General features: G+C 37.4%; 1 protein-coding gene across 3 annotated transcripts in view; it reads right to left on the reverse strand.

The window, feature by feature from the left end:
* LOC136771379 (extended synaptotagmin-2) overlaps window positions 1–17,075 on the reverse strand; it is a 107,521-nt gene that overhangs the window by 58,300 nt on the left and 32,146 nt on the right. For all 3 annotated transcript variants that reach the window (XM_066723658.1, XM_066723667.1, XM_066723676.1), the window contains exons 2-5: window positions 10,588–10,629; window positions 6,045–6,179; window positions 5,526–5,602; window positions 3,231–3,303 (exon numbers count right to left, since the gene is read on the reverse strand). In XM_066723658.1, coding sequence (XP_066579755.1) covers window positions 3,231–3,303; window positions 5,526–5,602; window positions 6,045–6,179; window positions 10,588–10,629 — 327 coding nt within the window. The remainder of the gene's footprint in view (window positions 1–3,230; window positions 3,304–5,525; window positions 5,603–6,044; window positions 6,180–10,587; window positions 10,630–17,075) is intronic.

Raw genomic sequence — 17,075 nt, forward strand, 5'->3', positions numbered from 1 at the left:
ACTCTGCACAAGTAAAAGTTGCAGCATGCCCGAACAGGTAACCTCTAACAAGCTCACACACATACTGTATATAGATAGCTAGATAGATATATGTGTATATCCAAAAAGGCTCATCCTTTCACGCTCATTGATTATTATGGTGAGAATCAAAATGGTATGCTCTATGTAACCTGTTTGACTAATCAGTCAATCCCTTAGTTTCCCTTAGGGACAGTTTTCTTTTAAGAATAGACAGGTGAATCAGTGGTCCTGGGTGTTGAATCCAAGGTCATGTCACCCTTCCCAAAAAACATATGTTCTCCCCCTTCTCAAAACTTGATCGTCTGTTTCTCTTTTCACTATTCTGAAATAGTCAGTCACTAGTCACTAGATTTAGAGAGCAAACTTACAACACCTTACTCCCACAAGCTCGACAAAAAATAATCTAAGAACATAAGAAAGTTTACAAACGAGAAGTAGTTAATCTGATGTAGTTCATGATTGAAAAATCTAAATTAAAAACTAATGCTGAGTAGCACCACCACTGTCCACTAGACATGAGACGGGAAGTGATATCAGGCGATGGCATTACTCGGTTCCCAAATGAAGATGCAACAAAATGCTAGGGAGGCGAGGGACCACCAAGGTTATTCTCCTTTGAATGGGAGTGTGACAACCGTGTAAAACTGAACATCATTTCTCATGTCCATACTGGCCCCACAAGGAGCTATCCCATTGTCCCACTGGGGTAGCTCATTTGGGACATTACATATTAAGGGCCAGTCCATGGTTGTAATGTCTACAACTGGGGCAGTTCGCACGATGACCAGGGGTCATACACACCTTAATGACTGTACTCCTGGCATGCAATGCAGCACACAGAACAGTGTGTGAGAAGCAGCATCGTCAGAGTCATGAACAGGAATTGTTATTGTCGAAATCAGGCTGCCAAATACTACTTATGCATTTACTCTGGGAAAATGTGGAGGTGGTCGTCAAGGCAATGACAAGTCTGTCAGAGGGATACATTTGCACACTTTGAGTGAAGCATTTATAATAAATGGCTATTGCCTTGCCATTCTTCACAGTTTGCAAAAACATATTCCAACTGAGGGAATACAAATTCAGGCTGCGTTTCAGGTCTCAACAAGAAAATAACACACCACTTCACTTTCCTTTATTATTTAATTCTACAAATGTTCCTGCCAGCCACAAAACCCAGTTTAATAAAATACCAAGAACAAGTCACATCATATACCCAGTTAGTATTGATTGTTAAAAATATCAACAAAACGTGTTCTGAAATTAACATTCCTGATCCAACTCAACACCAAAAGAAAAAAGTAAAAGCAAAAATATAAAAAAAAACTGCTTACAGAAGACTGATTTAATTTGTGGTCAAGCTTTACATGCCCACATTATGAAAATGTAATTTAGTAGATGCCAGACATGGGTTTGCAGACACAAACATATGCAGTAATACAATTTGTATATATAAGGGCTGCAACAACTAATCGATTAAACTGATTACGCCAATTATTAAAAATTGCTGGTAACGAATTTCATGGTTGATTAGTTGGTTCTACCTGAGCTCAAAGATGGCAGAGGCTGCAGTACACCTCTGGAAAGCCGTGTGAGTCTTCTAAAGTATGGGAGCACTTTAAGAGCACCTGAAGAGAAAACATACTGGAGCCCTGATGACAGGGGAGGAGGACGCTCAGCTGGTACAGGCAGTGGCACTGGATCCGACACGACGCTTCTGTCATCCGAAAAGTTGTTCATCAAGGACGGCACATTGGATCTGTTAAAACTGCATAGTTTCTTGAACTGGTGTGCGTCTTACAAGCTACACCTGTTTCTTTACTTCCTCAACTACAATGTTAGTATTATTAATATACGCGCTCTTATTATACCACCTCGCTACATTCAAGCAAGAGTCAAACCAGACAGTAAAAATAAAGCAAGCAAGAACACAAGCAGGATAGCCAATAAAGGAGAACAAGCAATTAAAAAAGGCAAAGATATTTTTAAAACTTGCAACTAACAGAGATCCTTAAAAAGATATTTTTTTTTAAAAGGTGATTAAGACATTTCTTTAAACTATGCTGTATAGGGCTTCTCAGAGCCTCTGGAACTGAGTTGCACAGCCGTGGTGCAGTCCTGCAGAAGACTCGGACTAAGCCTATATGACCAAATTAGTGCCATAGTTATTGAATTAAAAAAATAAATATATATCGTAAACGATAAAACTAATGGAAAACTTTTGAGTTTTGTTTTGAGTTTCAAGAAATAAGGAGTTTTTGCTTTGTTTTTACAAAGATGTTAAATTATAATAAAAGTATCACACATACTACACTGACCTCAACATAAAGACACAAAAGCATGTTTCAACGTTAAACTATTTATTTGAAAGTGCAAGTCTTTGTAAATAATGTAAGTCACATTTTTGTTGATTTTCTGAGCTGAACTTCCTAGACAGTCGGTACCATTCATGCCCAGCTCCTCCGCGATAGCTTGCCATATATTGTCGGTCTATATTTATTTGCTCGGTTATGGTTATTCGTGGTTAGACACGCAGAGAAGCTTTTCCAACAAAACATGTCTTCCTCTCGTGTTTCATTAGTCGATGTAATTTTTAACGCATGTAAAATCAGATCGAATCTAACTAATTTCACAGTCAGTGTGCAAGGTGGGAAAGAGAATTTGCACATTCATTTTTTGTTTTCTTTTCACGCACATCAAGATCGTCATCCTGGAAGAGACCACTCCCATCAGGATAGAAATGTTCCACCATAGGATAAAGGTGATCACTCAGGATAACTTTGTAATGATTTGCAGTGACCTTTCCCTCTAAGGGGATAAGTGGACCCATGCCAGTAAAATGCCCCCCACAGCATAACAGAGCCTCCAGACCCCCTCACTGGGCCTGCTCAGGATTTTTATACATGCCACAGAGCATGATAGGATGTTAATTGCTTAATTGTATCATGCAGTACACCTCTTTGGAGGCATCTGCATTTGTTATGTTCCTCCACTCATTTATTCAGGTTTTTCCTTTAATTTGTCACCCGTCTGTATACACATACATATATATAAAAAATATCCACACATTACAGTGAACAACAAGGTATAAAATGAGGTCAGAATGGCCTACAGGTGTAAGCAGATGTGTGTTAAGGAGATGCTGGGAGACACTGTGCATTCCACCATGTGGTAAATCAGTGCTATTGTAAAGTGTTTTTTCAGTTTACCTGTATGCTCTTGATGCCAGCTCTGCAGTAATATCTTTTGATATCAACATCGATTTCAGTGTTGCCAACAAAGCTGAAAAACAACAAAGGGTGAATAAGTTTAGATGTGGAATAAACAGCTAGCCTGTAAGCATGTGCATTCTACCACATAGGACACATAAAGAGTGGGGCCCTCTGATCTGCATGACTGCAATTCAGTTTAAAAAGCTAGCACAACAAAGGGCCCAACAATTGAAGAACCGGAGTACTACAATGTGTATATATATGAAATTGGTTCTTCCATTAGAGGATAATCTATCAAGGAAAGGATGGACAGCAGCTCCCGTATATGAACAGCCCACAATCATTGATGTATTAAAAAACATTCTTAATTTATTCGAGAAATAGCGAACAAAGCGATGCTTACATCTTCCTCAGAGCATAAGTATCACATTGTTCACTATTCACTGTTCACTATTTCTCTAATAAATTAAGAATGTTTTTTAATACATCGATGATTGTGGACTGTTCACAAACTGAGCAGCTATAGATGGGAGCTGCTGTCCATCCTTTCCTTGATTGATTCTTCCATTAGAGGATAATCTATTTCTTATATTCTCCCTGGGACAAGGCACCCCACATTTAAAGTTTATTAATACTATTGTTTTGCCAGAAACTTTATAACATATATATACACTCACCTAAAGGATTATTAGGAACACCATACTAATACTGTGTTTGACCCCCTTTCGCCTTCAGAACTGCCTTAATTCTACGTGGCATTGATTCAACAAGGTGCTGAAAGCATTCTTTAGAAATGTTGGCCCATATTGATAGGATAGCATCTTGCAGTTGATGGAGATTTGTGGGATGCACATCCAGGGCACGAAGCTCCCGTTCCACCACATCCCAAAGATGCTCTATTGGTTTGAGATCTGGTGACTGTGGGGCCCAGTTTAGTACAGTGAACTCATTGTCATGTTCAAGAAACCAATTTGAAATGATTCGACCTTTGTGACATGGTGCATTATCCTGCTGGAAGTAGCCATCAGAGGATGGGTACATGGTGGTCATAAAGGGATGGACATGGTCAGAAACAATGCTCAGGTAGGCCATGGCATTTAAACGATGCCCAATTGGCACTAAAGGGCCTAAAGTGTGCCAAGAAAACATCCCCCACACCATTACACCACCACCACCAGCCTGCACAGTGGTAACAAGGCATGATGGATCCATGTTCTCATTCTGTTTACGCCAAATTCTGACTCTACCATCTGAATGTCTCAAAAGAAATCGAGACTCATCAGACCAGGCAACATTTTTCCAGTCTTCAACCGTCCAATTTTGGTGAGCTTGTGCAAATTTTAGCCTCTTTTTCCTATTTGTAGTGGAGATGAGTGGTTATTTCAGTCAAAGTTGCTCTTCTATCAGCTTGAATCAGTCGGCCCATTCTCCTCTGACCTCTAGCATCAACAAGGCATTTTCGCCCACAGGACTGCCGCATACTGGATGTTTTTCCCTTTTCACACCATTCTTTGTAAACCCTAGAAATGGTTGTGCGTGAAAATCCCAGTAACTGAGCAGATTGTGAAATACTCAGACCGGCCCGTCTGGCACCAACAACCATGCCATGCTCAAAATTGCTTAAATCACCTTTCTTTCCCATTCAGACATTCAGTTTAGAGTTCAGGAGATTGTCTTGACCAGGACCACACCCCTAAATGCATTGAAGCAACTGCCATGTGATTGGTTGGTTAGATAATTGCATTCATGAGAAATTGAAGGGTGTTCCTAATAATCCTTTAGGTGAGTGTATATATATATATATATATATTATATGCTTCTTAATATTTGCTAACTGCAAGCGTTGTGTAGAAATGAAAGCTTTCAAACAGGAAACTGAAGACTGCATCGCTTCTCACCCCAGCCTTTATTTTCAAATGATGCTTCAGGGTATAGCATCATGATGCCTTTATCATAGCTAGTTAAGATGACATATCCATACATAAACATATACATCTGAATCAATAGGAAGACTCACTACTTTTAGTTCCATTAGAATCTCTAGAATCTTTAGAATCTCCATCCATTGTAACCTTTATAACATAGACATTGTTGAAATGGGAAAATAAATATTACCTTTAATAGTTACAATATTAAATCAATGTAAGAGAGGAACAGCCCTTCTGTTAACTGTTGGGAACAGATGGGCAGAGACAGATTATCAATCCAGATATGAAGCAGAAATTAATTTCCTTTGGATCTACTAGTGGCCTATGCATACTGTAATACGCATCCTGTTGAGTTGCCATTTACCTTATCTGAAGGTCCATGATTATCTGTCTTTTGTCCACATTCTCAGTGTACACCTTGACCCCATTAATCCTCAGGGGCTAAAATAGAAAGAAAGGAGAAAAAGGAAATAAACTTTGCTGCAAATTCCAAAGAGAACTTCTGCTTTTGGTAGAACAATTGTAACGCACAAAAAGGAATTTGAACTAAGAGAAGAGCCAGGGTTAGAGTGTGGACAAACAGTGGCTATGAAAAGTGTTTACCCCCTTGGGCTTTTTCACATTTTGTTGCATTACAAGTTGAAATTTTGATGCATTTAAATGTTTTTTTTTTTTCGCCTTTAATTTACTCAACCTATATGTTCGACCTTTTTTAAAATGATACAAAACAACATTGTAAGTGATTAAGATTTAAATTGTGAGGGGTTGCAACAATATCTTGACTCAGCAGATAAGAACTTCAAATGGCAATTTCTTCACACCAGAGCCCCGTAATGGTAAATCCTGTGAGGCCGGCTGAAGAGTGCAGACCCATCCCCCTCACCTTGTCTCCCATGTCCACCTTGGTGAAGCAGAAGGTGCTCAAGTGAGCATTGGCTCCTTTGACCGCCGGCTCAATGGTCTCCCGGAACAGCTTGTCCACAAACTGGGAGATGTATGGCCACATTTGCTTCACCGTCTGCAACCCAGGGATGAAACAGCAAAGTGAAATCACAACTGGAAGTCATTTGATATTATTATTAATACTTTATTTAAACATGGAAAACCACATTGAATCCAAAGTCTAATTTTCAAGTGTGCCCTGCAAGACCAGCATCACAAATAAGAAATAAAAAAATAAATTACAAACACAATACAGTTTAAATAGATACAATTATCAACATAATACACATTAACAATAACAATTGCATTTAACATAATTGAAATCATAATCATCGACCTTTTGAACTGTCCTAAAGGCACTAACACTAAAATTTTTAAAGAATTCTGCCATTTATTCCATAAATAGGGTGCAAAGAAACCAAAAGCAACTTAAGGCTGATTTATACTTCTGCATCTACGTCTCTGCGTACATGTGCGGGCGTCGTACGTAGACGGTTGCATAGGTGTCTGCCAACATATTTGCACATAACGTTGACTCGCGGATAAGGGCAGTGTCGCATTAACACATCGCTATCTACAGAAAATGAAACCCGTTTCCTATGGTGCAGCTACGATTTTATGGATGTAAGTTAACACATACTGTTAATGACATTTTACAGAAACTACACACACACACAAACACACACACACACAAATACAAATTGCATCCTGTATGTGCAGATCTATATTGTCTTGCTATTGTTGGCTAGAGACTTAACACTAGAACATGCATACACACAGACCTCTGTGTATCTGAATTTCTCCTGCATATCTACTCTTATATGTTGCTAAATATTTGAATTAAATACATATGAGGGTCAATGATGTGACGCATGCATTTTGGTGTCCCAAGCATACTACAAATATTATATTAATTTAATTTGTATTAAAATTGCATAATATGTCTCAACACTCCTATCTTTATTCACTCATCTGAGCATTTTTCATGAGTATTTAAAATTTTAGGAGCTATTACATCTCCAATCATCCAAAATGTCATTCCGGATAACTGTCCACACCTAAAATGAAAATTCAAAAATGTTACAAAAATACATAAAAAAACTATAAAACCGTAGATGTAACAGTTGGGCATAATTGTGTGAGTGTTTGCATTAGTGTATAAAAATATTGCAAAGACTATTCATTTCATTTCATTTTTACAAAAAAAAAAAAAACTTTTGTCCCATATTTGGATTTCTTCCTATGTCATTCCGGACAACAGACATTCAGGAGCATTTTTACATCAGATTGCATTTTGCTCGCCATGTGACAGACATTACATTGTTCAGAAGATTATGAAGGACCACCAGGCTGTGGAGAAAGGTTACTTAGTCTCTCCTAAAATGCTGATAATTTGACCTTTTCGATCATTGGTGCACTAGGGAACAAAAATAGTATAATTCCTATAAATGTAAAATGTGATATCAAAACATTCAATATACTTATTCTGTTCAGATGTTACTGAATTGAACTGAACTGAATTGACTTCATGTCATAAATGAGTTACAACATTGTTACAGTTTACTTTTGTTTTTAATGGCATATGTTTTACTATTTTTTAGGTTATACAGGAAACATGTAATGTGCTGAAAATGATTAAGTTAATGTTTTTAAATCATAAAATGTTTTATTGCTACTGTTTTATCAAATAGTCTATGCCTTGAGTGGAATTTTATTGCATCAAAGTTCCCAATCAGCTCCCAAATCATTTAGAATTTAGATTTATCAGATATAATACTATCTGGATCCTGGGAACCATGTGTTGGCAAATGTATATCAAATGTATAGCCAGCTGAAATAAAATGTTGATTTAATAAATTCATGATATCAACTTTATCAGTAATTGTGCCATTATCTACCTTGATTTGTTGGGGGTAGAGAACCGGACCTAGCCCCCTGTAAGGATTTGAACATTTTCCAAAATTTAGCAGAATTCCCACTACACTCAGATGTGTGTTAACATAAAATTCAGATTTTGCTTATCTTACTATATATGCACAGCCCCATGGGACCAGCCCCATGGAAAAGTGAATAACCCGTTTTTCCTATTGAATTTCACTTGGGTTACACACATAATACAGACTGGCCTTCACTAGTGGACAATTTCGTGGGGCAAAACGATTTTCTCACTGCGACATAGCATTTCACACCGGTAGTGACAAATGCAAGCGATGCGACAATTTAATAATTAATAAAATAAAAAAAATCCAATGATGATGAAGTAATATAAATTATGTAATTGAGAATATCATAGGCAGCGTATAATAAACTATATGGGTATATAAAGTAATATACGGTATATAAACGTATGCAAATGTTTATTGCATTTATTTTTAAAGCAAATCATTTTAATAAGCATATGAAGGAAATATAAATATTTAAAATGGTAAACACTTCATAATAAGACATTCCTCCAGTGTACACGGTAGGTGTAGAATGACTACTAACTTGTAGTCGATTAGTTAAGGTTAAAGTAGTCGAACTAGTCGCATAATTTAATTGTTTTATTTGATATTTCGTTGATGCGTGGAGATTAATAATGCTAGATACAATGATAGCTCACCATAGAAAATAACGATATAAATTAAGAAAGACCAGCAAAAGTTATTTTTACTTGGGTAAAAAATGCCTTTCACAAGAAACACAATACATTGCTGTCATTGTGCATACATATACGATGTGCTTTGATTGTATTTTACCACTTTCTGATAAAGTATGAATTGTACTTCATTTTTTCCTGTTAAATCCACACTAAACCAGGGTTGCTTTAGATCAGTGGAATTCTGCAGATCTGTGCAAAACTGCGCTTCTTTTGATGTTGACGTAACATCCACTACTTTAACAAATAGTGAAATAGTGTGAATGGACATTTCCGGCTAGTCGACTACAAGCACTGAGATCAACAACACCTGTAATTATTCAACTATTCAACTAATCGACTTTTTTGTGCTAGCTCTAGTATACGGTTCCCAGGTCATTACATGAATGCATGATGGTTACTAAAACAAGTTATTGTAGAGTAGCTAGTGCAGATTTCACCTCTAGTTCTAGAGTATGCAGATAAGCTACCATATTATTAACGCAAGTTTAAAGTAACATAATAGTAATAATAATAATAATGATAATAATAACTTACCTTTCAGTGTTCTGTCAACTGGAGACTCCTACACCTCTATTGGCAGTTTTAGCTACCGTGTTGGCATCTGTACAGTTTGCCACATTGTGGAAGAAACATGTGAAGTGCTGTAGACTTGACATTGTTTTCCTTGTATTCGTCTTTGTTTACTTTACTATATTGTCGTGAGCAGTACAAAGCTTTTCATTGATCACTTACCTAAATGTCGCGCAACAAAATCGCAGACTTGGAAACACTTTCTATTTGAATCACTCCGCTTCAGTGTCGCTTTGTCATGTCACCAGCAGTGTGAAAGCTCCCTATCTAAACAATGAGGTCTATTTGTTTTGTCACAGTGAGGTTTGTCGTACCACAAAATCGCATTGCGTCCAGTGTGAATAGACCTTAATGGTTCACAGCTTGATGCCAATGATAAGGTAATTATGTCCTTTCACCCAACTTCACATTAAAATTCCAACAGACAGTTTTATATGTAAATTAGGCATGCATACAGGTCTTGAGCAGTTTTGGCTGAAATGTGGAGGAACCTGGCTTTCCATGCATAAACTAGGCTGCACTAGGGGGACTCATCTGGCAATCCTTGATTATTAGGTCACATCTGGAATGTAACTATTTTTTTTGTACTGGTGGTATAGACTTTCATTTCATATTATTTGCCCAAACTGTCTTTCAAATACAGTTGACCTCCAGGAGACATTGTTAAAAGCCAATAATGTATTGAATTTATTGACATACATTCTGTATATTTGTGCCCAGCTTAATCAATTTTATCTGGAGAGATTATTTTGTGCAAGGTCATTGGGTAAACATGGATTGTTTCTATGATATTGCAGTAGGAAGCTATATGAATGGATCAAAGCTGAACAACTATAGATGGGCGATGGGGGACTCGGCCTTGACTGAAGGAATCAAACAAAATTTAAATCTTAATTTTCTTTTTAATAAAAGCTAAGGGAAGTGGTACATTTTAGATCTATATCTAACACACACACACACACAACATAGAGAGAGATTAATTTTATATGTGGCACAGTGTGTAAACCCCAATATGCTGAACTGTTTAAATCTCTAAGAAGGAATAGTTTTTCCCAACTACAGTAACTAGGATATATCTTAGCTGGAAGAAGCGCAGAGCTCTGGATAGCAGCCTATTTATATCCTGAGCTCCGACAAAGTCAGTAGAATGTGGAGCAGCAAGGGAACAATGCACCAAGACACTGTTCTTCACAACCTCCCAGACAAAAGTAATTGAAAGTCAAATATATATATATATATATATATATATATACAAAAAAAAAGAAAATCTTACCTTGTTCAACCACTCGACTCTCTCGATATCTGGGTAGTGCACCTGCAACGAGAAGGAAATCACAGTCACGTTCAATACTGTTGGTATCCTGTCACGAAATTTATTAAATACTGATAAAAACAAATGAACGAACACCATAAAAGTATTTTCATAACAAAAAAGCTTTAATGTTGTTGTTATGATGTAGGCCTGGAGCAAATAAAAATGTTTAAAGAGTAAATCGCAAAATAATTCTGACAGGGAATTCTTCCTTCTAATTCATATGACCTGGATATTGAGTGCTTTTAATTTGCCAGGGAATGGTTCTTCACCAGCACGCATGATGATGAGCGCAGTACAGCAAACAAAAAACATACAATAAACATTCTGCTGTAAATGGTTCCAGTGTTGCATCAAATGAAAATCATAATTAAAAAGGAAATGCTTATAATGTTGAATATATGGACTTGCTCACCATGCTGGTAGAACAATGGAACTGGCATTTTAAAACCAGACAATGATTGATTATGATTAGCATTATGATTATTAGTAATGCTATCATATAAATTGTTTAATTAGCATTATTATGATCATGAAAAGGATAATGCTAATGATAGTGATAACGTTCACTGACATGATCCTCATTATTAACAATGATTATAATTATCATTAACATTATTAACAATCATTATCATCATTATTATGATCATATTTAGAAGTAGCCTATATGATATTATGCAAAATTGATTTTATATCCTCAACATAAATGTACAAAACAGAATGTCATTATTTGCAGTTTAGAAACAGGCAACACCTCCAACCGGCATGCATCTACACTCAAAGCCCTTAATGAGGCAAATTTTAACCCCTGTTTAAGGTCTCAATTACCCCTACCCCTCCTCAAAATTAGTTTTCAGTTTGCAATGTATAGGAAAAAAACAGAACAACAAAACTGCATTACTTATGTGGGCATTCTCACTACACTGGGATCAGCTCCAGTACAATACCTGACAAGAGATGGGATGGCAAACCTTTTTTGTGTGGAGTGCCAAGGGTGCCAATGATAAAACAGGGATGTTAGAATTTATACAGGGGCTAAATGGCACATTTTAAAACAATTTATTTTGTGTTGTAATTGTTAAGCAAACATGCCAACAAAACAAACAGCAATCCACAATACAAATTTATGAAAAACACTATGGACCCCTCCATCCACCCTCCCATCACCTGCATCCACTACTAACCTCCCCCCACCTTGAACACCCCCCCTCCAAAAAACAATATATCGCCAAAATGATAATGCAGGTTCTTTAGTTGGGTTATGACTATGTGGTATGTTGGATGTTTTTTTCGTAAGGCCTTACACTTACATACAATGCCTGTATGGCTAGGGCATATTTGTGCTGGCGGGCACTTTTTTCACTATGCAGTCGTCGTAGAGTGAGCGATGGTGCTTTTAGACTTGCGTTTGGGTAACATCAGTTGGTTTGAAGCCGAAATACTAATACACAGCAGAGGAAGCATCCTTCTTGGCCACCAAATCAACACTCTCCTCAGCAGCACAAGCCCTTTCTCTTTGTTCCTCATCAGCAAAGGCGTTCTGTGGGGACGCTGGTGATTGGTTAGCACGTGCATTCCACGCAGAGTGAGAGAGCCCGCTTGTGTGTGGTCCGCAAACTCTGTGCATGAACGTAGTCTAGTCTTATTGAAGGAGGTTCTGTAGTCTAGTTTTTGTTGTTTTAACAGAGTGTCAAACAAAGAAGATAATTGCAGCCTCTTGCGATATGGACATTGCAGTTTGATGCATCGTGCAGCCCTACTTTCAGTAGCCACAGGCTCTCAGCTTTCCTTTTAAACAAAATAAGTAGACCCCTTCCACACAACACTATTTTCTCTAATAGTTTAGATCTCTTGACAAAATGACTGAAATTAAGTACCAGTGACTGCGTAATACAACCAACTTGCATTGGCCTTTAGGTTTAAAAGTTGATAATAAATGCCTTGCTCAACTACGTCATTTACCTAATTTTACAATCATATGGAAAACACACACACACACACACACACACACACACACACACACACAAAGCTTTCCACCAAAAGATGCCTCCAAAATTGACAATAATAATGTGCTCTTTACTTCTGTTTTTCATTAAAAGCATTAACATTTCAACAGTGACAGTTTAAAGCCTGTGCCACATCAACATGTCTCCCAAGCGTCATAAGGCAGAGGTCCCAGTTTGCGCAATACAAATAAATAAATACAGAACTATATTTTACAGTTAAAAATAAAAAAATCCACTGAATCATCAACAGAAGATGATGAAGAAAAGATTTCATTAATTAAGTCAGGGAACCCCTTGCCCAATCTGAGGAAATGCAAGTGTGCAGCATTTGCACTTCGTGAAGGATATAAGAACATAAAGTTTACAAACGAGAGGAGGCCATTCGACCAGTCATGCTCGTTTGGTGTCCATTAATAACTAAGTGAGCCAAGGATCCTATCCACTCTATTTTTAAATGTTCCCAAATTTTCAGCTTCAACCACATCGCTGGGGAGTTTATTCCACATTGTGACGACTCTCTGTGGGAAGAAGTGTCTCCTGTTTTCAGTCTTGAATGCCTTGAAGCCCAAGACCAGCTTCAACAGTGTAGGATCTGTGCCACGGCAGGTTAGCACAGCGAGATTAGGTATTTTTAAATTAAATACTGAATATACTGGTGTAGCAGTGCTCAGTCAATTTTTTTATCTGTACTGAACAAATGCTCTTCACCTCATAAAAGCAAAATAAAATTAAAAAAGCAAGTAAGCGTCTTGCTAGGATTTGAAAAAGATAAAACAAATAAGTAAATTTTACTGTCCTAAAAAATAAAAAAAACATTTACTTGAGTCTCTCAAGAGTCACGTCAAAAATTGCTCTGGGAGAAATCTGGACACGATGCCTGAGGACACAATGCAACACGCTAGTGTGTCTGGGTCCACAGACATCCATTATATTAAAAATGTACACGAGGTGAAGCAACACGACGCGCTGGTGTGTCCTGGCCTTTAGGCATCGGCTTCAACATATTCTTGTTTTAAGACCGCTGCCTTGCTAATGCACAAACAGTGAACTGTTTTTTCTGTGGTTGTTTAAATATATTTTATTATCTCTTGCTCTCAATCTTCCATATATCCAAAGTGTTGTGTTGACAATCTTTATCAAATTAGATGTCCGCACTCAAGCAAAACTAATCAAATAGATCACATTGTCATATTTTAATTGTAGAGGTTATCAGGCATTAAAACTAATATGTTTCGACGAAATAATGGCCATCCTCAGCTTTTCTCATACTTCAGGGCCATCTGCACTCAATTTATGTAGCCAACAACCAATTAAGGTGATTGACTATCTTAATGATCAATTATACAGTTAAACAAAGCATTAAAAAGGAAACAATTATTATCATTGTAGCACTAGTTTTTATTCAAAATGTTATTTAGATAAGGCCAAATGCATAAAAATATACCGATCTTGACCCATTTGGATTTGGTTTTGGTCTCGGTCTGACAGGCTTCATCTTGGTCTTGGTCTGCGTCTCGGAACTGGTCTTGACTCCATCTCTGTTATGTTGTGTGCACGGTTGGGTCCCCAATGGGTTTCCAAGCATCCCTTCAAGCACACCTCCGAGATCCTCTAGCCTGCGCCAAATAATGAACCCGCAACACCACAAAACAGTCCCTTGGCATGGGGAAAGGAAACGTCCTTATAAATCAAGGTGAGTGATGTCACTGTAACAGGCCCACACACACAGTAAGACCCGTTACCTACACAGTAACCTCAGTGCTTTCAGCCTCGCTGCCAGGGTCACGGCACCATTGTAGTCTACACAGGGAAACCTTGCTCGCAATCTAACTGCCATCTTGGGAACAGCGAACACCTGACTCTAACTGCCCCAAACAAACAGGCTTGCTATACTACAACAAAGGACTACTCCCCTGACATGGGTCTGAACACTGGGGAAGTGATGTCACAGTAACAGGCAAATATGCACAATGAGCTGTGCTACACACATTAGTGGAGCTGCTAATCTTCAGTATGAAGAGAGGGCTTTAAACACAAGTCTAATGGTGACAAAGCATTGCATTCAATACAACCAGCCTCCAGGGTAATCTTGCCATTGCTTGCTGTGCTTCAGAAATGGAACACTTGAAACAGACAATATTTATTTTACTAATAATAACGCAACCCCTGTATAACACCTGAAGTAAAGAAAAAGTAACCAAAGATAAAGGCAGAGTTTGTGGCTGAAATGCATGCAAGTGTATTTGTACAAAGATTATTTCAAAGTCTATTGGAACAGAACAAACAGAACAAAACGACAGCAATGCAAAGCTGTAGGGCTGTCTTTGGAGGTTCGTTTGGTATCCAGACCTTCGAAGGTTCGCCACAAATAATAATAATAATAAATATAGCTGCAAGCAGCAATGTAGGGGGCCAAGCATACGTGTAGGGATATGGCATATTTAACATACTTTTGGGTTCTGGCCATGGCGGGACTCAAACTCAGGTCTCCTGGTTGGTTGAGTTTCAGAGTATGTGGTCTGTGATTGACAGAGCATGTGCTTCTGTCTCAAGAGCAGCTGTACATCAGTGTGGTAGGATGTAATTGGATAAGATAAAGTTTGTAAAAGAACATTCAGTTTTATATATTTTTTTTATTAATTTACATTTACAAATCTGAATATAGGTCATTACATGAAGTGTCATGCACCAAGTTTCACATCTGTCCCATTAGCGGTTTGGAAGGAGAAGAGGTTTGATTATTGTCTAATAATTGTCACTTAATCCAAAATTGGCATCACACCATATGACATGATCTCCAAATTTCCTGTGGGACAACCTGCTATAGTTGCAATTTTGTTGAGTTTCTTTCATGGTTTTAATTTCATGATCGTTTGAAATTTATGAACAAAAAATAAAAAATTGATTTGGTCATAGCACATTGTTTAATGAGTCCTCTTGCTTATAGCAAATCTGATGGAGGACCAAGCCAAGGTCATGTGTGCAAAATTTCACTTCACTCCACCTAACGGTTTCAGAGAAGTAGATAATTTAATATATTTGACCAATCCAATATGGCTACCAAACCATGTGACGATCGACTTGTCTTGAATCTGAATATAGGTCATAACATAAACGTATGAACCAAGTTTCAAATTTGATTGAATATTGTCTAATAATTGTCTTTAATCCAATACTGGCACCAAATGACATGACGTATGACCTCCAAGTTTCTTGAGGAACAACGCCATAAAGGCACCTAACAGCATACCAAGATTCTTTTGGTGAGATTCTGGCCAGTAGTTTTAATTTTATGGCCATTTGAAATATGGACGGAATAATAATAATAATAATAATAATAATAATAATAATAATAATAATAATAATAATCTGAACAATTACAAAAGGTGTTCCAGCCACTTCGTTGCTTGGCCCCCCTAATACAATTATATTATTTCTTCTGAATGAGCACTATCCCCCATTTGCCAGCATGCCTGATTATAATAATAATATACCTGAAAATATATAATATTGACACAAACTCTGAACTTTAGAAGGAAGTCTTTTTATTATAGTTAATCCAAATGTTAAGGTTACTGTGTTCCGGTGTCTTTAGTATTCACTACTTTCAGTATAGTTTTTTAACGTATATTCATCAAAGGGATGACCGTCACCGACCATCAAGGATTCGCTATTTCAGACAGTTTTTCTGTATTGAATAAAATACAAATCAAAGTTAACATGGATACGTCACCTGGCCTAGTTTATTATGAGTAAGGTGCTTTTACTGGAAGGTTAACCTGTTTCATGCAAGAAAAATCAATACCTATACATAAACCGTGCAGTAAATACAAACATGATTACTGTTTGAGAAAACTTAAGGGATATTTTTCTATTTTTGTTTTGTTGGTTTAAATGTATTACCTGTTCAAAAAAAAAAAAGGCAGGATTATTCATTCAAATCTATATACTAGAAGCTAATGTAAATTATGCAAATTACCACCAACAAAGCTTTGAACCTTCGTTCAGTAATGTGTTCAAAGGTAAAAATTGACCCTTCAGGACAGCCCTATAAAGCTGTGGGATCACCTCAATGTTAAGTGCAGCTAAACTTAGTAACATAAACTAAGCTCTACCTTGACACAATCTTGTAGTAATAGCTTCGGGTCCGAATGCAAATTGACTATATTCAGAAACACTATCAATTTTATATATCTATATACACCGATCAGCCATAACATTATGACCACTGACAGGTGAAGTGAATAACACTGATAATCTCGTTATCATGGCACCTGTCAGTGGGTGGGATATATTAGGCAGCAAGTGAACATTTTGTCCTCAAAGTTGATGTGTTAGAAGCAGGAAAAATGGGCAAGCGTAAGGATCTGAGCGACTTTGACAAGGGCCTAATTGTGATGGCTTGACGACTGGGTCAGAGCATCTCCAAAACTGCAGCTCTTG

This window comes from Amia ocellicauda, chromosome 2, assembly GCF_036373705.1.
Source record: "Amia ocellicauda isolate fAmiCal2 chromosome 2, fAmiCal2.hap1, whole genome shotgun sequence".
Lineage (NCBI taxonomy): Eukaryota > Metazoa > Chordata > Actinopteri > Amiiformes > Amiidae > Amia > Amia ocellicauda.